This window comes from Gallus gallus, chromosome 12 (genome assembly GCF_016699485.2).
Source record: "Gallus gallus isolate bGalGal1 chromosome 12, bGalGal1.mat.broiler.GRCg7b, whole genome shotgun sequence".
Lineage (NCBI taxonomy): Eukaryota > Metazoa > Chordata > Aves > Galliformes > Phasianidae > Gallus > Gallus gallus.
The window spans coordinates 16,169,425-16,191,066 of NC_052543.1; the positions used below are offsets into that span (position 1 = coordinate 16,169,425).

The following is a 21,642-nucleotide window of genomic DNA, read 5'->3' on the forward strand; positions in this document are numbered from 1 at the left end:
GTTCTGCTTTCAATAAAACAAACAAACTGCTTCCAAGCAGCCAAGCCTTCCACCAAACAATAACAAATTTAGCTCGCAGTGTCAGGACTTTCCCACCACCGAGTTCTGCAGGTGGTGACAGAACGAGCCCTGCTGCCGCTTTTGCCCATCCGAGGGAGAAAGCTCAGCAGTGAGCGAGCTGTGTGCCAGGGGCACCGGGCAGCCTGCAGCACAACACAGCCCTGCAGCACACACAGCCTTCGCCCTTACCTTGCCTCCAGTTGCCCGGGGCATGCCACCACGAACACAGCCACAGTGCTTTACGCTGAAGCAGCAATTCATTGAGCTTCAGCATTTTAGAAACAACATGACTATCGAGCAGCATCGGTGCTTGAGTGCTGCAGGTTAAAATGCTGCCTAAGCCATCGCTCTAACTGCTCCACATCACTTCTAGTGCCTAAAAACACCCTCTGCCACACAGCACACAACTGTTGCAACCGTTTTCTCCCTTACAGGCGACTGAAATGAACTCAACCTGAGCACGGGGCAGAGCCCGGCGTCCAGAAGGGCACGGATCCAGCTGTGACCCTTCCAGCCAGAGCCGCTGCAGTGCGTGGCTCAGCCCAGTGCTGGAGCTGCACTGCCCGGCCCCATAGGGACTGCCCAGACCCACCGGGACCACCCGGCTGCAGTGCTGCCCCAGCTCCCCGGTCAGCCCACGCCGCTCGCTCATTCCTCCCCTGTCAATTCCATTTTATTTATGGCTTCTCCTCGGTTCGGCTCGGTGACTGGTCAGAGCACATCTCACAGCTTCAGCTGGTTTTTTTTTCAAGCAAAAATCACGCTGCTTTAGCAGGGAGGGCGCGATGGCACTGCTGGTGTATGTTAAACAAGAGGAAAAAAATAACAACTGTAGCAAACAAAAAAATTTCAAAGCAGCCCTTCCTATCACAAGCTTTCTGATGATTTATGGTTTACCAACTCAGCAAGGTTACGCAACACTGCGTGCCTTCAGATGCATTATTTGAGTCAGTTGAGATTTAATTAAGATCACAGCCTCCAAAATCCCTGTCAAATGAAAATTCACAAAAGACAATGCACTATATATCCTCATGCAGATAGTCTCCATTCCACGCTCTGGAATAACATAAGTTAATCCTCGTTTCTATGGTGGCAGACAAAAGTTCACTAATTTTGTTTTCTTTTGACACTTGTGTTGTTTTCTGTTTTATGTCATGAGATCATTCCCTTTCGAGAAGGGTAGGGGAGCCAGTATGGGGGGGTGTGAGCAGAGAGCAATATGTCTGAATATGGCAGCAGATGTATTTTGACATTCTCACAGCTCTGCCGTGATGTCATCAAGTTTTCATATAATTAACCCCTGCCAGCGAGAGCATCGTCGCATGACATCTGCCCACTGGGAAGAGGAGGAAGGAGTCGGGGACAAAACACCAGTGCCTCCATCTCGCTCCGACGCCAACCGCCATCCAACGGAACCCAGCAGGGCTGCAGAGCTCGCGCCTTCCCCGCAGAGGCCGGGGCTGCCACCTGTCCCCGCACGGGGACCCCACATGCTGACACCCCGCACGGCCCCTGCAACCCCATCCCCGAAAGGGAAACTGCCACAACTTTACCTCGTTCCGGGGTATTTCTAGTCGCGTTATCTTAATATCTGCTCGCTTATCTCATGGTTTAGAAATGACAGGTGCTAGCGGTCTTTTGTTTGACAGGCCACTACACAAATAACTGTCTTGCCTGAAAGGGCTAATGCACTACTAATGAACAATAAATCAACTTTGATTATAAAGTGTCAGACCAATCAGTTTGCAGTTCAGCTCCGTCGCGCTGCAGGCCGAGCAGCCCCTCGGTGCAGTGCGTGGGTGCCGGCCCGCGGCCCTGCCGACGGCAGCAGCGCTGGGAGCCGCATGCCCGCACCTCGGCCCTCTGACAGCAGTGCTCCCACGGGTCGGGAGCGGGCCGCCTTCCGAGCCGGGAAATCACAATTCATACGAGGCGTTTCTTAGCCGGCAGCGGCGCATTTAATGGTTTTTTTTTGTTGTTGTTTTTTTTCATAAGAAAGCGTGTGCTTTAGCCTCGAATTTCTAAAAAGAGGGAAGCAAACAGAACTGTTGCTAACTTGACACAAAGAGCTCCGCGCAGTTCGGGCCCCCCGTCCCGCAGCTGTGCCAGGGCCGGGCACCGGCATGGAGCCCCGCTCCGACCCCGGCCGGTCCGCGGAAGGACAAAGCGCCTGCCTAAGTCACTTTTTATTAGAAATCAACTTCGGCGATTTATGGCACTCTGCAACCCGACGCTCCCTGCTAGCACAAATCCGACCATTTCGTTTTCGTAAACACATCTGAGTCACCGCGAGTGATTCACATTTCCTGCCACCGAACTTCTTGTTGTTCCAACCCCGCGCTGCCCCGCGCCGGGGCCGGCCGGCTCCGAAGGAGTTAATCGCGGAGAGGAAGAGTGTGCGTGCACTTTGCTCCGAACTCACCACCCACTTCCTCGGGGCTGCCTCCTCCCCGCGCCGCACCGCTCAGCCCCGCCGCTCTCCGGCCGCTGCCCCGGCCGAGGGGGCGATGCGATGGGGCCGATCCCGGCGCTGCCGGAGCGCTCCGAGCGCAGCGCGCTTCTTCAAAACTACGGCGCGAGCGGCGAACCGCGCCAACCCCAAAAGTCGGAACAAAAGAGGCAGGAAAAAATAATTCGGGAAAAAGAGGAAAGTAAAAATAAGAAAAGCGACGCGCCCCGCCGCCCCGCCCGCTCACTTCGCAAAGCTCTCCCCCCGCGGGTCCCGCCGCAGCCCAAGCCCTCCTCCTCCTTCCCCAGCTCCCGGCACGGCGCGGGCACGGCCGGGGCTCGCGCGCTCCCCGCGGGGCTCGGCACCCACCTGGGCTGCGGCGCCGGCGGCGGACGGGCCATGGAGCGGGCCGGGGCCGGGCGGCGCGGAGGCTCCGCGGGCGGAGTGGCGGCGCCGTGCTCGCGGGCTGCCGCGGAGCCCCGCCGCCCGCCGCCCCGCCCCGCGCCGCGCCGCCGCGCACACCCCGCCCCGGAACGGGGCACCCCGGGCGCGGCCCTCCTCCCGCGCGGCTCTCCGCGCCCTCTGACCTGCTGCCGGCTGTGCCGCTGCCGACGGTACTGGCGGCGCTGCTGCCCGGCCCGGCCCGCGGGGAGCCGCCACGCTGCGCCGGGACGTGTTTAAAAGCGGCTCCCCCGGCCCCCCCTAAATAAAGCTATTTTGTGGGGGCGTGGGTGCCAGCAACGCGGGGGGGGGGAGGGGGGAAGTGGCAGCTAGCGCAGTGCTCCGAGCAGGCACTGCAAACACGATGCGCTAGAGGAGCAGCTCTCCTTCCACCTAACTTTCTCTCGAAAAGTGGCTGTGACTCTCCCAGCAGTTCTGCTGCACGACTTTAATGCCACAAAATGAAGAACCACGGCAGGGCTTTAATACAAAACACGCTACTATAAGGAGCCTCCAGCAGGAGCTTGCACCAAGTCCAGCTGATACACCTGGCCTGCAAACAGGAACACCTTCCCTTCAGCCCCAGCAAAGCAGCAGAGAACCCATACCAGGGAGCTGGGATGCCCAGAGCATCTTCTCCCATCATCTCCCTTAACAAAGCCCTGCCGGGCACTGGGATGCTCAGACCAGGGCACAGCACTCAGCAGCAGCCGCGTCATTGCCACACTTGGGGGAGGTTTGGGTACGGGGTGCCTCGTTTGCCACGCAGCAAGCTTTCCTCTGCTTGACAGCTCAAAGCAATACTTTTCTCGCATCACCCCCCCTCTCCCCTCCCCCCAGATCTCAGTGCAGACACAGAACCTGTCCTCATGCCATTTCCAGCCCAGGGACTGCTGTCCACCCCGTCACCGATTTTCTCCTGCCCTATAGCTATGTGCCTCAGGCTGCATTGTTTGGTCAAACCTTCCCCACTATTTCAATTTTATCTCGTATTTCACACAGCCTCTGAGCACACGGCTGATGCAGACGCTGCATGCGCACGTAGCCGAATGCCAGCAGCCGCACGGCCGTGGTCCCCAGGCAGCATGCACTTTATGTGCAGGAGTCAGGGGCTGATAGACAATAGCCCCATTAGCTATGCTGCTAAAGAACCTCACAAGAAGCAAAGACAAAGGACGCAATTTACTGACAACTTGTGATCTGATGGTAAATGGGATGTGATACGGATTGCTTTCCACCCTAAAGTGTTTTTGTGTCAGATAACAAATTTATTAATGGGATTTTTTTCAGGTCACAAAAATGTGACCCCACCCTCTTATGAATATTTAATAAGGGACTAAGGGCATCTTTTGCAAGACCCTAAATCTGCCAGCAGCAGCCTACATGAATCAGAGAGCGACGGCCTCTTAAAGGGGCACACACACTGCAGGTCAGCGCGTGGGGGCATGGGAGCAGCACATATCTGTGGGCAGTACACAGCTGCACAGCCAGCAAAATGTCACGCACACGTCCAGCACACCGGGCAGTTAATAGCAATATAAACTGGCAGTGCATGCCACGAGCACATAATCATTATTGCTTGCGCTGAAGAGAATCCCTCCTGTCCTGGACTTCAAAATGATCCCCAGAAACTCCTACCCTGTTGAGGAACACATCATGGAATGCACAGGCTTAAACCTCCCAGCAGTTTCTCCCGCAGACCATATCCTGCTGCCCAGGGTGGATGCCAGGAGCACCCCTGCAGCAGCATCGCCCACTGCTCACAGGGTGACAGAGGAATGGGAGCCATGTTAACATGCATTGAGAGGGCTGGCGGTGCCCCCCGGTCCCTGCAGGCTGTGGTCACAGTGTGCTCCACAGCTTTCGTTTGGGAAGAAGCTCTGTGTTGGGGCTTCTTTAACGAAAAAGAGATGCTGCAAGGCTCACAACCCTGCCTGAAGCCTTCCTCTCCCTGCACGGGCAATACAGAGCGTGACCTGGAGACACATGCACAACACTGCCAGCTGGCCAGCCCGGCTGCGGCCTGGCTTCGGCATCAGCAGCACTCCCAGGCCGGGCCCACCCTCCCAGCGGCGATTGCTTTTGGGTACCACCATTCTGTCCTGCAGGCCTTGCTCCATCCCGCAGGCCTTGCTCAGTCCCACAGGCCCCACTCCGTCCCGCAGGCCCCACTCCGTCCCACAGGCCTTGCTCAGTCCCGCAGGCCCCACTCCATCCCGCAGGCCCCGCTTCCTGGGAGCTGCTTGCAGCACCCCTTCCATTTCACACCTGCCATTTCAAAGCCCTCACCTCAAAGCCTCCTCACCTGCCAAACAGGGATGGCAATACTGCTCATTCCAGGGTCTTCCCTAGACCAGCATTTGCCAAACATTTGGGAAATGAAAGGTGCTGCCTAAGCACTAAGCGCTGCCCACACAGCCTGCAAGCAGTATTTTTTAAAGCATTTTATGCCCTTTCAGATAAAAGCTTCATACCTGCAAGCTCAGCCAACATCTGCTGAGAGCTAAAAACTTTGGTCTATTCCCTCAGTAACGGAGATGGTAGCACTTGCTAAGTAAGGTCACTATGAAATATAATGCATTTCTAAGCCAGCAAATATTTTAAAAGACCAAGAAGAACCATAAACTCCCACTTTAATTCCACTCAATTATGGAGAGTCATCACAGACAGAGACAACCAGATCTGACAAGGATGTCCGAAGCAGAAGACATAAAATAGCAAATTAAAAATAACAGGGAAGGAGCGTGGCAGACAAGGTGGCTATTTGGCTCTCTGTGCCCACAAGATCCGATAGGCACTGAGTGGCAGTATCAACACCTAGGGAAAAAAAATCACTGGAGTACAGCACAGATACCAAGCTCCAAGGGCTGAGCCAGAGAAGTAGGTTACGGACGTGAAAAGATGAACACGGCGGAAGAAATGGTTTTGTTCTGCTGCTGCTTTCCCTGCACACCTCACCCACAGACCTCTGCAGGCATCAGTCCACGTGGAAGCCGAGAACACGGGGCGGGGAAGGGAGGTCAGACTGAGAGCAAGCTGCTGTTGGCAGTTACAAGGGAAAAGGGCATTTCGGATACTATTCCCACTCCTGGATCCCCAGGCCCATTTTTGTGGGGTTAAATCACATTTTCCTGTTTTGAGACGGCTGCATTTTCCCTTGCTGCTGTTTGAAAGACCCATGAAAACAAATGGGGAAAACAACTGACTAAACAGGAAACAGTGAAACTTACTATCCACAAAGCACTGAGAAAAAGTACAAAGTAAACATCTTTGGCCATTTTTAATAATCTTAGCTAATACTCTCACGGCAAAATATTTCTTGTGGTAAAATATATTCAAGCAGAATAGTGACTTTTAGGCTGATGGTGTCTCTACTAAAACAGAGCACCAAAGCAATTAACATTTCAGTAATGTTTGTGTCCCTGTTGCGCTTCTTCTTTTTGCATGAGAAACTGTCATTTTCCTTATTGCCCTGCAAATTCTGCATGAAAAAGGCTCTTTAAATCCCCTCATCGTTGTACAATGGCTTAAATTTCACTTCATGGCATGCTTTAAATTACCATTCACATCTTCATTTAATGCATCATTTTATAATGCCAGTGTTACCAGTTAATTTATATATACACAGCAGGATGTGTCAACATTCAGGTGAGTTATGAATATGATTGTGCAGGAGTTATGGAAGACATTTCAGCAAAATTATGGTTCCCTCTAAACATAAAAATATTAATAATGAATCAAACACCACAGGTAAACAACACACTGTATAGAGCTGCACCTCTTTGTGCTTTGAGATAAATAAATAAATAAGAACAGCAACATCTTTTGCTCTGCGTTCGTATTTGATTGATCTTAATAAATTGCCATCTCCTTTCCTAATAAACTGTAATCTCTTGTTTCCGCCACAAAGTAAAATTTATTAGCAAGCTCTCCTACCAGCAGGCCTGCATCACTCACAGCACAGCGTGCAAATTGTTCCGAGTATGCATGGGCATTATTCATAAATTATTTTTCTGCCCCAAAGTACACAATATATTGAAAGGCAATCACCGCTAACTGTTCTCTGTTACTTTCCCTAATTATGTGAGATAGCATTTATGTCACGTACAGCGGAGGAAATGCCGCAGTTTCCATTAAAACTCTGTTTTTTGCCCTGGGTCGAAACACGGGGCTCACACAGAGAGAGCCACAGATTCCTTCTGATGAGAGGAAATACTGGAGGTGATATCTGGGAGGAGATGGCAACACCTCTGCCTTAAGAGATCAACCACTGTATACCAAAATAACCTACTGGGCATGACAACAGCTATGGCTCCAAGAGGAAGAGTAGGTGTTTTGTCATGATGTTAAAGTTGCCATGGTAAGAAAAGAAACAGAACGCAACATCAACAAAACAAACGTCAATCACACACATGTGCCTGCAAAGTATTAACTCCTGAACAACCAGCCACACCAAGCAGATCCCGTGCCTGCTATGGGGCAGACACGGGGTGGCAGGCACAGTGACAGGGCACTGCCTCTCCTGGCCACCTCCCTCCCACGGCCATGGGGTGCAACTCTCCTTCATCTCACCTGACAGCCCCCCACGTGAGAACATCTTTCTCAAAAACAACCTCCTAGAAGTCACCCTTCCACACAACAGCCTTCTAAAAGTCACCCTTCTAAAATACACCCTTCTGAAAACCCATGCCTGCTTGCACAGCAAGGCGTGTACACACACCTGCACCCACACCTCTATCACCGCAGATTTAAGTTAAAATAGATCTGATGCAATATGGGCCCCTTCGTGTAAAAACGGCTGTCAGTCCATCGCACAGCTTACTCACACACCGCCCAGGAGTGCCAAGCTGTACACTGGGGCTCGTTGGTGGGAACAAGCAGCATTACCATTGGGCACTTTGCCGTTTTTCACTCCCTCTGTTGGGAAAGGATGCCGGTATATTTTCAATAAAACACCTCCTTAACAGTAATGGGCCACTGTTCTTGTTTCAGTGGTCCCTGAGGTTTCCTGATACAGTATATTTAGCTGGCTCATAGTTTGAGTTTTCCTCCATCACTGAAAGATACTTCTTACATGTTTTTTTAGAAGGGAGATAAGGGCTTTTGCTCATCTTTTCCTTAAAAAGTGAACTTTGCAGAAGCAACACGACAACTTGAGTTACTTCCTGCAGAGGTGTTCAGCCACCAGCCCTCAGGGTCAGACAGGTGCTGGGACCTGGTGGCAGAGTGAGGGCTGCCCTCATGTTCCACCACCGCGCCTCCAAAACAGCAAGGCCAGCAGTGCAGCCTGACTTGCACGTCTGGCAAGGAAGAAGCCCCTTGAGATGACTCCTCGTTACCCTATGGGACTGGCAAATGACCCAGATGCTCCCTACAGTGCCCTGCAATGCCATGAACCTTGCCCATATCCAAATAAATGGGTCCTGGTTTCAAGGGCATCATCCTCCCCTGCCCTACCCTCCCTCCTCAGGGCGGAGGGGGCTGCTGTTTGCAGGCACAGGGCTATGACTCACAGCCACTTCCTGCTCCGATCTGCTGCCACAATCCCTTTCCCCCTCGTCACAAAAAGGATGAGGCTGAGAGGCAGTGCGTGCCCCAAAAATCCATCTCCAGGAGCAAAACTGTGCTATTTACACTCGGTAAGGGGACAGCAATGCTCTGTCACCGAATGCAGCTGTGTCTGCAGTGCCTCGTGGCAGTGATTTGGCCACATGGGGCTTGAAGGAATGCAGGACACCTGAGGCACCAAATCCTTCACTCCAATGGAACTGCAGGGTGATTAAGCAGAGAGAATGTAACTATCCAAACTGTAATTTGGCCAGCACAATGGATCTAACACCCTCAATCTTGGGAGGAAAAAGTACTGTATGTGAAGTTCAAACTCTAATTAACTATTTGAGAAAAACAGTTCTGTTTTTAAAAGAAAATTCCTAACAAAATAAAGGGAATCAGTGCCAAAATTTTTGAAGAACCACATAAAACGGTATGAAAAACGTAATAATAGGAATGACTGGATTTGCTCAAATGTTCCTTATACCTTATAATACAAGAATAAAATACAGTGTAAATCCTTCTATCTACATAAGTTCCCCGTACAGAAAAATCTCTTCTTTAATAGGTTTACACCTTTAACATGTATTAGTTTGGAAAAGTCCTACGGTATAATCACACACTGGCTCGGCACGTTAATAGCTGTTCCCTTCATTTACCCATTTCTTTCGCTGGTCAATGTGCTGTCTTACCAGGCAGCTCTCCATGGCAGAGCTGAGCTGGCAGGAGGGCAGGCCCAGAGCTGGGTGCCACCCTAAGGATGCGGGTTTGGTACCGCGCTCTCAGCTGTATGCACACAGGATGCTCGTGGGGACGTGCCATGTGCACACACGTGTGCCAGCGAACCTCATCCCCATCCTCCCCACCTGGCATCCACCTGCTCCCTGCCACTCTGTCCCACCTTCCCCACCACTGTCCCGATGGAGCATCTGTGGCGAGATGCTCAGGTAGGTTGGGAACAAAACCACAGCTCCCAGCCTTGCTCTACCGCTTAGCAGGGAAAGAGCCATTGCCATGCGGTACAGTAGAAGAGATGCCCCTCATCATCTGCCATTCAGTCCCAGCAAGATCCCCTCAAGATTCACTTCGTACCTCTAAGCACTGGGCCCAAAGGCGAGGCTGCGTTCGCTAAGGCTCCGTCCAGCTTTTATAGGGTTTTCAGCAGTTTAAGAGGGTTTTCTTGTGTTATAGCGGAGCCATTCATTTAATGGCTTTTCAGCACTGCCATTATAAACCAGAACTTTTCAGGTGTTTATTACTCAGCTTTAAAAATTGGCTCTATGCTGAAATTTGGCAAACAAAGTGTCAGCCTAGGAGAAAAAATTATTTTTTGCCAATTTTGTGCTCTAAAAAAAAAAAAAAAAAAATGACCCCATTTTGGCCTCCATAAAAATGCAGCTTTTGCTGCCTCGGTGACACTGGTGAAGTAACAAGTCAATATTGTAATATTGCCAGCAGAGCTGCAGTGATTTAATGCCTAAAATTGCTCCGAAGGTGAAGAGTGCTATTGAACTGCTAATTATTAACTGTTATTACTGGTCCTGCCACACAACAAAGATGCAAAAAGAAAACGAAGGGAACGTGGAACGTCACTGGAAGAGGAGGCAGAGAGGGAGCGAGGGTCCGGTGCCAGTGGGGACAGCTGGGGCCTGGAGCTGGGAGTGTGGGCAGGGGGGGCTGCAGCCCACCTAAGGAGAGAACGGACCGATACGGAGAGATTATTCTTCATTTTCCAGAACGGCGTTTCAAATACAACAAAAATACAGTTGACATGGTGTAGCTTGCTCCACACCAAGGTTAGCAACCACGTAGCATCAAAATCAGCTTTAAGGCCAGCTGAGCTCAGGTCAGCGGGGACCTTGTGTTGCTCAGCTGGAGCGAAGAGAAATCTCAACACTCATTTCAACACGTGTACAGCAGAGCCCTGGAGGCGCTGAGGATGAGGACCTTGCCCTGGCTCGGACTGCTGAGCTGGAGCATCACCCACAGCATCCCCCAAACTCTGATCCACAGCATCCTCCAAGATCTGATCCGCAGCATCCCCCAAAATCTGATCTGTACCATCCACAAAACCTCAAAATCTTCCCAGCTCTCTTCACCCCATGCTCCCAACCCTCTCTGCATTTCATTCTCCAGGCACATAGAGCTCCCAGCAGACACGTAACACAGTGACTCTTCCATTTCGGGAGTGTCAGAGCAGCCCTGACAGGTCACTGGGGCCACCTTCAGACATGGTAAAATGAGAAATCCATTTATCTTTCTGGAAACTTTCTGCTTGTCTAAGTGGCAGCTATTTAAATACAATTAACAAGCAAATGATTTTAAAATTACAATACAATTAATAAGGCAGCATCACAAACAATTTACATCTCATTAAAGAGCTGCAAGTGGTAGAATCAGCTCCCAAATGAGCTGCACGATGAGGGGGGACCTGCATGGCAGCCCCACCTCAAGATGGGTGCGGGGGGGGGATAGCTGGAGCAGACAGGGCCCAGCAGCCCCGCAGGAGCTCCCTGGCTAAGGAAGGATGCCCCGAGCCAAAGCCTTGGTGGAAGTGGGTGTAAAACAAGGAAGGAAGGAAGGAAAAGGGTGGGTGCGTGTGTGCATGTGGGATGGGCACTTTGCAATATACATTTGCGTACGAGGAGTTTACAGCTATTTACTCAGCTCTCTATATAATTAAGAGTTTATAGATTACACTGCCACAAATCTTCCGAGATTGCTGTGGGATGGGATGCATGTTAATTCCCAGGAGCCTCTTGCAGAACAATTGCACGCCGCAGGAAACCACTCGCACAAGTAACAGTTCTACACGCTTCCAGCTCACTTTCACCCCCTGTGATTCGCTGCGGTGGGTGCACTTAGCCCGGAGGACGCAGGAGCACTCGAGCCTGGTGTGCACAGCTCCTGGCTGCACGAGGAGAGCCTCTAACAACCCAATTCCAGCTGTCAGAAGGCTTGGAGGCTTCCAGGTCACCCCTGGAAAAGTGGCTTTTCACAGCCTGCCTGAAATGCCGGCACTTTCTGCTGGGATCTTCAGCTCTGACCACGAGCTCTATCCCAGTGCCTGCTCTGAAGTACTTTATGAACTGAAAAAGCACAAACAATACTCTCTCTAAAGTTCACCTCAAGTTTTGATGCAGCCTTTGGCTTTCTGTGCCCAACGCCCGACAGCCCCCGGAGCTGCGTGTGACAGTTGTTTAACGCTGCGCAGCACAGTTATATACAACGCTGGCGGGAGAGAGCGAGAAAATAGTTTACAATTGAATCTGCAGAGGAAATTTGGGTAAGTTCAATGTAATTATCCATTTGGATGCAGGCCAAGGGCTGGGACAACTCAGAGCCACGAGGGAAGCTGTGCAGAGTGACCGGTTTTGCTCATCCTCTGCAAAGCAGCACGCCCTGAGCGCCCGACCCGGAGGCCACGTTGGGTGCCTTCAGCAAGGAGCGTCCCCGGGATGCCTTGCTTGTCAAAACCAGATCCTATCAAAACGTCAAGCGTTCCAGTTTAAACAAAGATAAAGTAGTTATGGCTGCTTTAGCAAACAGGTTTCAGGCACTCCTTGTGCACGCACGGCGGTTTTTTTTTTTGCGGGACCTCTGTCCACGTTGGCCAACGCTCCATCTCTGCGAAGAGCTGAAGACAAGTGTCAAAGCAAAACAGCCATCACTTTCTATGAATTACTGAACATGTGTAATTCATTTATCTGTAATATTGTGCTAAACTCAGCTCCAATTAAACAAATGAAAACACCTGCTTAGCACACATAGATCTTTCCATACCTCAGGGGAAGACACATCAGTGTGCTCTGTAGTACAATCTGGCTCATAAGCCTACACAAACAATGCAGAGCTGGGATTTCTTTTCATTTTTGTCTTTAAATGCACACAGGCGAGGAGATAAAAAAAAATACGGTGAGGTTTTGGGAGAGCAGTGATTTTTTCTGTATTTCTATCTTTAACACACAGAGCTCTGTGCTATTTAACCGCTTGTGGGGGCAGGGTGAGCTCTGACGAGGGCACGCATCTCCCCCAGGCACTGCTGGGATACAATGACTTCACAATGCACTGAAGTTGAATTTCCTTGAGTTTGGTGGCAAAGTGCAGAAGCAGAAGAATGGATCTCCTACAGGTATGAGGCAACAGTGACCAGAACTGAAAACATGCCCATGCAATTCCTGTGCCATCCCATCCAAGGCATAAGGTTGCTTGCTGTGTTGGGTTTTTTTTTTTTTGTAGCAAAATCACAGTTCCAAACTGAAAGTGCTTCTGGTTTTTGTTTTGTTTTCCTTTCCCTCTCTCTTTTTTTTTTTTTTTTTTAAAGACAGGGTGGTCCCCTTCACTCACTGCAGAATTAGCAACACAACAACAAAACAATTTTGCAGCTGTCACTGTGGCTCTGATGTGTCCACTGTGGGGCTCTCCCAGAAGAAACTGCTCTGTTTTTCTTCTCGGTAGACACAGCTGAGTGGACGACTCAAAATGAACACATTTTCCAAGCAACAAGCTCAAGTAAAAAATAACAATGATGGAAGCCATAAACATACCTTCCCTTGTTCTGTCAGCTGCACACGACGGGATTTAGAACTACCTTAGCTGTGCTCTGCATTGTATTAACGCTCCTGTTGGGATTCTCCAGTGGGATTCTTTTCTCCAAAGAGAATCCCACTGTATTTGGGGGCTACTTCCCAAACCTCACAGCTGGGCTCTGGCCGGGGTGAATCTTTGGGCCTTTCCTACCAGCCCAAAGGCACTGCCATCCCTAAAGTAGGGTGGGAGCAGTGCTGTCACCCTTGGCAATGCCATAACCACACCAATCCACTGCTCACGGGCAGGAGGAACCCGCCCTGGTAGCACTCGATCTGAGCAGCCCACACCTCCTCAAACAGAGCACAGAAACCTGAAATTAAAATAAACTGCTTAAAACCCACAGGTATGGAGAGAGACGCAGGAGGCTGAGTGCAACGGGGCAATCCTTTAAGCCGATCCACAAAGTACTCATTGTTCCAGGTTAAGACAAGCAACATAGCAATAAATATTGAGCAAAGGAAGTCAACCTGTATCCACAGCCTTTGAATAAACACAGAAGTTAAAAGTAAAATCAATGCGAGGCCCTTGGCTCTTGCCAACCAGTGCTTTACGTTCACTTGCTCGGCTGTGTTTTTACTTTTGGGGATTTTCTTTGCCTTCCTTCTTGATATTCATACTTTCCTTTGTAAACTCCTTATCACACAACAGAAGGACAAACAGAAGGAGCTGCCAGCACACAATTACACGACACAACTGCTCTGCGTTCAGCCAACCTGGGCGCGGATAACCGGGCAGGCACGGGCCCAGCACAGCCCCACGGCACCAGGGCAGGGGCAGTGCTCCCATGGCTTCCGAAGTGCTCCATCCCTGCCAGCCACGCAGGCTTTCAGAGCATTAATTCCAACTCCACTTTGAAATCGCACTATATTCATTTAAACGTTATTATACTCCGTGGAACCAAGTGTGAGCATCATGCAAAAAGTATTCTGGTCCACAGTTGTGAATACAGCTGTGTAGGCAGAGGGATATTTGTTTTCCAAGTAATTTGTGCACATTCACAAAATTACAGCTGTCTGCAGCTCTCCTGAAATATCTGCCCTGCTGTTTACAAGCCATAAAATATAATCTGTCTTTTGTAGGCTTCCAATTGGTAAATTTGGAAATACATATATACATACATATATATATATAAAAGAGCATTTATTTTTTTACACTCAGGCTGGCTGCTCCCTGTTACAAACTGCACAGTGAGCCTGGAGAACACCAGCAGCAGTCACCCTGCGATGGCAGCAGACACACTGCTGCAGGCTGCCAGCCCTGGGATCTCCTCGGGCCATGACCCAGCCCCGTCCCCAAAGAACACTGCTCCAAACTGGGTGTGGAACAGCTTCAGGGCCAGGCTGCTCCTTCAGCCCCAGGAGCACTGGGATGTGGCTGGGAGGGCCACCAGGATGCAGCACAGCCAGTGACACTGGTGACAACCCACAAGGCAGTCCTGTTGCATCCAGTCCTGCTATGAAAACCAATGGGATCTAAAGATGAGTGTGTGCTGTGGCCGGAAACCAACAGGCTGGGCTGGTGTTATCTGAGCCATCAGGACTCAGCCAAAACACTTCTACTGATTCTTTCTTTTATTTCCAATGAAAGATTAGAAACGTCACACGAGATGTTTCTGATTTTTGCCTCTTGCTTCATGACTGCGTAGATCTACCTTCCATGCAGAGCAACCGACTGCCTCAGTTCCCAAAATACACACCCAAAACGTTAGCTCTCCTTTCCTTGTGCTGTAACAGGCGGCCCGCTGGAGCTGCGCGCCCCAATACCAACTGTGAACAACATTTCAGCCCCAAATCCCAAAGAGCAGCAAGTACACAGAAAGAAACATCCTGCCAAGAAGTCCCTGCGGGGCTGATGGCTACAGCTGCACAGAGCAGCACAGATGACACTGGCACCAGTGGGTGACTTTGGTGTGAAGCAAGCAGCAGTAAGCCAAGCCCAGCTCGGCGGGATCCTCCGCTCCAGCGCACACCCTGGTGGCTGTCATTTACCCTGGGACAAATCTGGCCAAGGCTCTTTATCCCAGTGCTGCAACACGTCTGAGACGTCCAGTTGGCTGCACGGCTATGCTGCAAAGCTGACCCCCAGATACGCCACTCAGGTTAACAAGTTGAAGCGCAGCAGGGTGTTATTTGAGTTCATACCGCTCAAAAAAAATACATGCCGTAAGTGACAGAGCCTCCAGAGCCCTGTGCCACCCGACATCCTCCTGGCGTCCTGCCTCCTCACCATCCCATTCCCAAACTTTTTCAGCGAGACGCACTAAACTCAGGATGTAGATTTTCCAATTAGTCTCTGTTTAAACATCTGTTGGTAGACTGCATTTAACATTAGTTATTTGAGCAAAGCACAATTTGATTAGGCTGTCTGAAACGGAGCCAAAGTCTGCAAAATAATAGCTCAATTAAATTTTGTTTTGCTTTCATTTGTCTTATACTTCCCTGAGTGTGATACAGTTGCATATAATCAAGTAAACTAATTCCTTTCAAAATGAGAGATTTCGGTGCCTTTTCCATCCTCCCTCAAAGTTTATTTAATAATCTATTCCATCTTCTCTATGCTTCATCGAACTTCATCTTGACATAAAGTACATTTCTTTCTTGTGCCTTCAGTCTACTTCAATTTTCTAGGCTTTCAGTGCACTGAGATTATGCGCCATTACCGTTACACCTTAAATAGATCAGTAATTTATAAAGGGCAGATTACATTTACTGGGAATATAAAAACATTTCAGCAACACAACAGTTTTCCCTTTGCACACACCACAAAATGTTTTGCCAACCTGATTACACAGCTGTAAAACTGTCAAGCTCCAAAGCCACATCCAAGCACATTCCCAATTGTTTCACTGGTTTTCTTTCGACGTTTCTCCTTACTCTGTTATGTTGCACTTGTTGCCCTGAAACTTCAATATGAGCTCTAGAGATTTAAACACATGAGGTAAACAGCTGCTCCGCTCCGCTCACACAGGCTACATCAAATGCTTTCTCTCTTTCTCCCTTGCTCTTTCTTCTCGAAGCGAATTGCTATAACTCAAGTATTTCTGGCCAAGCTGACGGTTGCAGGGCAGAATTCTGCACTGTGATCATCATGAGGAGCCCAGAGAGCCTCACCACGCTGAGCAGGGAAACCTCACTGCAAGGATTAGGAGAATCACAGCAGCTCAGCTGGCACATAGATGTGTGTGTGACGTAAGCTCCAGCACCGAGCACCGAGATGTGAACTTCTACACTCATGTTACAACAGAAAAAAGCACGAGTTCTTTGAGAGAGGAGATTCTGTTAACCTGGGAGAGTTCTGACGCACGGAACTTTGTTTTGTGTTTGTTCAACCTGTTTGTGAATGCAAAGGCAGGAGCTGAGCTGACTGCTGGGCCCTGCTGGGCTCGGCACCGCCACCGTGCCGGGAAGCAGCTCCGGTCCGCGGAGATTCACAGTGGGATTTGTCCTATTTAGAATGTAGAGGGCGACTAAATATGACAACCATCTGATGTATGAAAATTATTCACAACCGAAAACAGACAGTCTGGAAATAGCTGGGATGACTTCATTTAGACAGAATTACCCAAATCTGTTTCTAATATACACAGTACACATAATAAATTTTTACAATATGACAAGGAAAACAAACTTAATAAAAGTTCCTGATCTTTTGTTACACAAGCAAGCTACGGCCACGATATGTTTATCATATTTTGCCCATGATCTCACAGCTCGGTAACCGGAGCGAAGCAGCATCCCCAGGTTCGGATCACCGCCCCGTGGCTGTGCCCACAGCTCATGGCGGGGCACTCCTGGCTCTCCTCTCAGGCACCGTGCGGTGCTGGGAGCTGTGCATTTCTATCATGAGACATTGCTTTTTTTTCCAATCACGCCAGGACTCATCCCGGTAAGAGATTTTTAGCCTGTTTCCTTCACTCCTGGTTATTTGACAAGTGCTTGAAAACCCTGTTATAAACAATATCTGCGGGAAAACAGATGATGCCTTACGATCACAGAAGGTAGTTTTTTCGAGAAGCAAACTTTTCGAGCAGTTCCCAGATGCACCGCGTCAATCTCGCCGCTCTCCCATCTCAGCTGGTTCCCCTCCGGGCACACTGCCAGCCCAGGCTGCCCCTCTCCTCCCCTTCTGCCCGTGCTACCCGTGCCCGCGGCTGGCACGCTGCGCTCCGGCAGCTCTTCTAACCGCTGGACAGGCTCCAGCACCACGCACTAATAAGTTTCAGATTGGAGCGCTCGGAGCATGCATGCATGCATGCGTGTGTGTGTGTGTGTGTGTGTGTGTGTGTGTGTGTGTGTGTGTCAGAGCTGTGCCACGGGTTGTAGGAGGGGAGGGGAAAAAAGAAAACAACGGTAGTTCAGAAATGCTGCCTGCTCAAATTGACAGCACAGTGACCTCTGCACTTCATCAGAAATTCCTGCAGACTTAGGGAATCAAGGAGGTTGCTTTTATCACACACAGTGAGACTCATATGGAAAAATGGAAACACTACATCACTTGACCTCAGGTTGCCCCCATTTCAACTGCAGATGAATATTGTGTATAAAAATTGTAAATCAATTTGATACGTATTAAAAGAGATTCCCTTTTTCCGTGTTAAAGGTAATACCTTTCAATCTCCAGATTTGTTTTGTAAAGTAAGCTAAATGAGGAAGGACTTAATTTCTGTAACCAAGTTTTGTTACTCTTAGCCTATTTAGCATCTCTGCATGGTGTTCACATAATTTCCTACACTTTGCTTGCATCAGGAAATAATGAGCAAGCATCACTTACCCAACACTGAGTCACAAATATTTGCCTACATTAACAGAGCATTAAAAGCCATTTTAAACAACTTAAGGAAATCGCGTTAGCCTTTCAGCTGTGATTCACTACCATGAGAAATTAAGGAAGTTTTCCTCTTTCAAAGGCAGAAATCGGCTGCACAACCTCCTAGCAGCAGCGGTGGGCCCACAAGCAGGCTCTCCTCTTACAGACCCCAACGCAATACATTTCTTCACTTAACGACATTACTTCTGAAATTTTCCTACACTGAGTGCTGGGCACTCAGAAATTTCAATCTTTTCACATCCTTGAACTCTCATCAACATTTTTTTATTCCAGACCGTGTCAATAAAATTGATTACTCGCAGTTCTGAATCCTGTTCTGCACATGGAAATAAAACAATTTGTTTTAAAGTATTTTCTGAAGAAAGCGGAAGTTGGCAATCAGACCTACGAGATCAAAAAAGCACACCGAGGGAAAGAAAAAGAAAGGACAAAACAACCAACAGAGCCCTCCTCTCAAAAAGCCAAACCGGAGCAGAACGTGTCCAGCACACAGCAGGGAAGCAGCAGCGCGATGCCATCAGGGCGGTGTGGCCACATTGCTGGTGCCCACCGCCAGCCTCACGCCGTGCTCCTGGCAGATACACCTCCCAGTAGGACCCGAATGATCTTCTCGGATCATTAGCGTGTTCATTAATTTGTTATCAATTCTAGCCCGCTGTACTTACGCCTCTCCGTACCGTGGCTCAAAAGTGCCCTGACAGCTCTGCTGCAATCACGCACCTAAGGACCCCTGACTAAACAGTTGTTGAGAAGCCTCATACCTACAGCCAATCTGTTGCTTTTACAAGTTTAATCTAGGTATTAAGGAGCTGATTGTGGAACCATGTCGATATAACATCTTCAACCCAGCTGTACATCATATAAACCGCGATAGGAGGGGGCAGGCTCCCATGATTCCTAGCAATAGTGCATACCTTTAACTCTCCGATCTGTAATACTACAAAATGCTGCTCTCATTTTTTTTTCCCAAGCACAAGTGGACTACCAGCAAGGGTCCAACAGTGTTATTCCTAATTACCTTTTTTTCACTCTTGATCCTGTGGCGCTCATAATTAGTTACCTGGGGCTGCAATCCAATTTGAAGTGATGACAAGAAAGTGATCCATGAAAAAGTAATAAGTTAAATCCAATTTCAGCCTTCCTCTAATTAAATGCACATGGAACTAATGACTCAAACCCTACCATTTCAGTGATAATGGTAATTAGCGAGGTGGGAGTCACTCTCTTTTTTCAACACCGTAGGTGTAAACCACAAGGTAAAATGGCAGGAGCACTCTTAATTACATGTGTCATTTTGTCAGCAATTTACACGTTTCTGACCAGTCAGGAACGTTTCATTTGTTTTCCCCTCGCACGACACAGACAGCACAGGCCATGCTCTGGCACAGCGAGCCCTGCAACCCGACAACCTGGCCAGAAATCCCATCCTAAAAGGCATTCTGCAAACCTCTTGAGTGAAAGCAGAAAACGTGCTAAAAAATCATACTGGGGTGGTCCAACGGGACGTGGGGCTGCAGATGCAGGATCCCAGCTTCTGCTCCCCAGCACCCTTGTGCATCCCAGCACCCTCAGGGGCCCAAAGCATCCATGCCTCCATCCATGGGAGAGGCCATGTTGGCTCCATATCCCGCTGCCAGCCCTCACGTGTTGTGTTCCTACAGCCAAGACTTGGGGAAGCATCTATTTACAGGGCGAGCACGGATTTCTTTCGAGAAAAACAAGCACATTTGTCACCTTTCGGCTCGGGCTGAAAAGCTGGAAAGGCCAAGTACTAGAAGCTAAAAAAATGGAAAAGGGCAGCAAAAAAAGGCCCCGGGTTTCACTGAAAAAAGCCTTCAGCATCAACATTTTCAAGCTGATCTCGTGATTTTGAGGACCTGACTCAGATTTTGTTACGTTTGTGGAGCTGATGATATTAGCACTTCTCAGGCGTATTCCAAGAACTGACTAACACCTATAATTGGGCTGAGGAAGAAAAATAAAGAGCTGAAGGTCCTTCAGCAGAAACCAGCAATGCTCAACTTTGTTTTATTACCAAAGCAAAAAAAAAAAAAAAAAAAAAAAAAAAGATTCAAATGAAATTTTCATGGGTGATCTATTTAAGCACTGCAGAAGTGAAATCTCGACCCAGCTATAAGTTGGTGGCAGAATTTCCACTGGTTTGACCGAGGCCAAATTCAGATAAACTCACATGTTTAAGTGTGAATCAGAGAGATACTCACACAAATCCAATGAATATGCTTGCAAATGTATTTCCCCTTCCAAAATATCTGCTGAGGCATAATTTCTCAGCCAGTTGCTAAATTTACCACTATGTAAAAAGGTACAGGACATGTAAAAGCTGAAGCTACAGAACTGTTCCTGCTGTGCTCTGAGTGAAACAGAGAGCATCCTTCCATCCACCCCGTAGTGCTCAGTATGTCATCAAGTGAACAATTTCTGTCTTACCATAGAATCATAGAATGGCCTGGGTTGAAAAGGACCATAATGATCATCGAGTTTCAACTCCCCTGCCACGTGCAGGGTCGCCAACCACCAGACCAGGCTGCCCAGAGCCACATCCAGCCTGGATGTGTCTTCATGAAGTCTTCATAAAGAACAGTAAAAACTGCCCCAAACAACAAGCTGCACAGATTACCCTGCTCTTGCCATTTTCCCTCTCTCTCATCTATCGCTCAAGATACCGAAAAGAAACACAAAGATAACACAGCATGCAAATTAAATTCTACAAAAGCCCGGCCAAGAGCCTGCTTTAAAAAGCACCGGAATGCAAAGGCGAAGACAGCTCTGCCCCTCTGCCTCCCCCAGTCTCACCCTGAAGATCTAAAACAAATTCCTTCCTTGGCCGTGACTTAAAGACTGACTTTCTGTTTTGTCAACTGAAAACAGAAGTTTCCATCTTAGTAATTTCATTGTTTCTTCTCTCCAAACACACACAGGTTAACTCGCATACAACAAACCTCATTTTGCGAAGAAGTCAAGTGAGGAGTTTCAATTGCAAGATACTGACTTGGACATCCTAAATCTGTTTTTAGTCCAGTATCCAACTTTCAGTTCAATGCAACACACAACATTTACGTCTTAAAAAAAAACTGTATTTTTAGTATTGCCAAAACACACATGCACTTTTACTTTCTTGGGAGAAAATGTGTCTCTTGATTTGTTTCCAACCTGTGTGCTCCTGCCAACAACTAAAATGCCTGAAGAACCAAAATGAATAATCGTTAGGAACATCGCAGCAATTAAAGCTGCAAATTTTAATCAATATATCTATTAATACAAAGACGTATTTATCTTGGCCAGGAAAAATGTGCAAATTCTCAAAATCCTAAGTATACCTGGCCCACTCCATTATTTGTTTCACAGTTTCAAGGAGATCTAACATCTATGGCAAGTATATTATCAGCCGTGCATTAGCCTTTTTTCACTTCAAGTAATCTTTGTGGGTTTGATATTTCTTATATTCTCCTCCCAATTGCTGTTACTAAATCCATTCCTTAACTTTCAATTTTCTTTTTTTTGAGTGTCATCAGGCTGTGAAACCGGAGGTCACTGCCAAATCCAAAGCACAGCAGTGTGAGATAGGCTCAAAATGTGAGTCATCATGTATTTGGAGATTTATTTTTTTTCAGCTATCAGCAGAGCACATCTCCACTCCTGTGTCCACGTCCTTATAACAGAACACCTCAACATTTGCTAAAAGCAGGTCTCTGGGCGCCATTATC

The 21,642-nt window shown here is 48.7% G+C and overlaps 1 protein-coding gene across 46 annotated transcripts in view; it reads right to left on the minus strand.

The window, feature by feature from the left end:
• The window catches only part of FOXP1 (forkhead box P1), a 343,452-nt gene that overhangs the window by 80,665 nt on the left and 241,145 nt on the right, over positions 1 to 21,642 (minus strand). For 4 of the 46 annotated variants that reach the window (XM_040646285.2, NM_001398199.1, XM_040646283.2 and 1 more), the window contains exon 1: positions 2,879 to 2,977. The exons of 39 other annotated variants lie outside the window; for them this stretch is intronic. Coding sequence is in view for 1 of the 7 variants with exons in the window: in XM_025154492.3 (XP_025010260.2) it covers positions 250 to 321 (72 nt within the window). In the remaining 6 variants the exon portion in view is untranslated. Of the gene's footprint in view, positions 1 to 249; positions 2,978 to 3,096; positions 10,546 to 21,642 lie in introns of those variants that run through there. 3 more of the 46 variants (XM_025154493.3, XM_040646282.2, XM_025154492.3) reach the window with 2 other exon arrangements.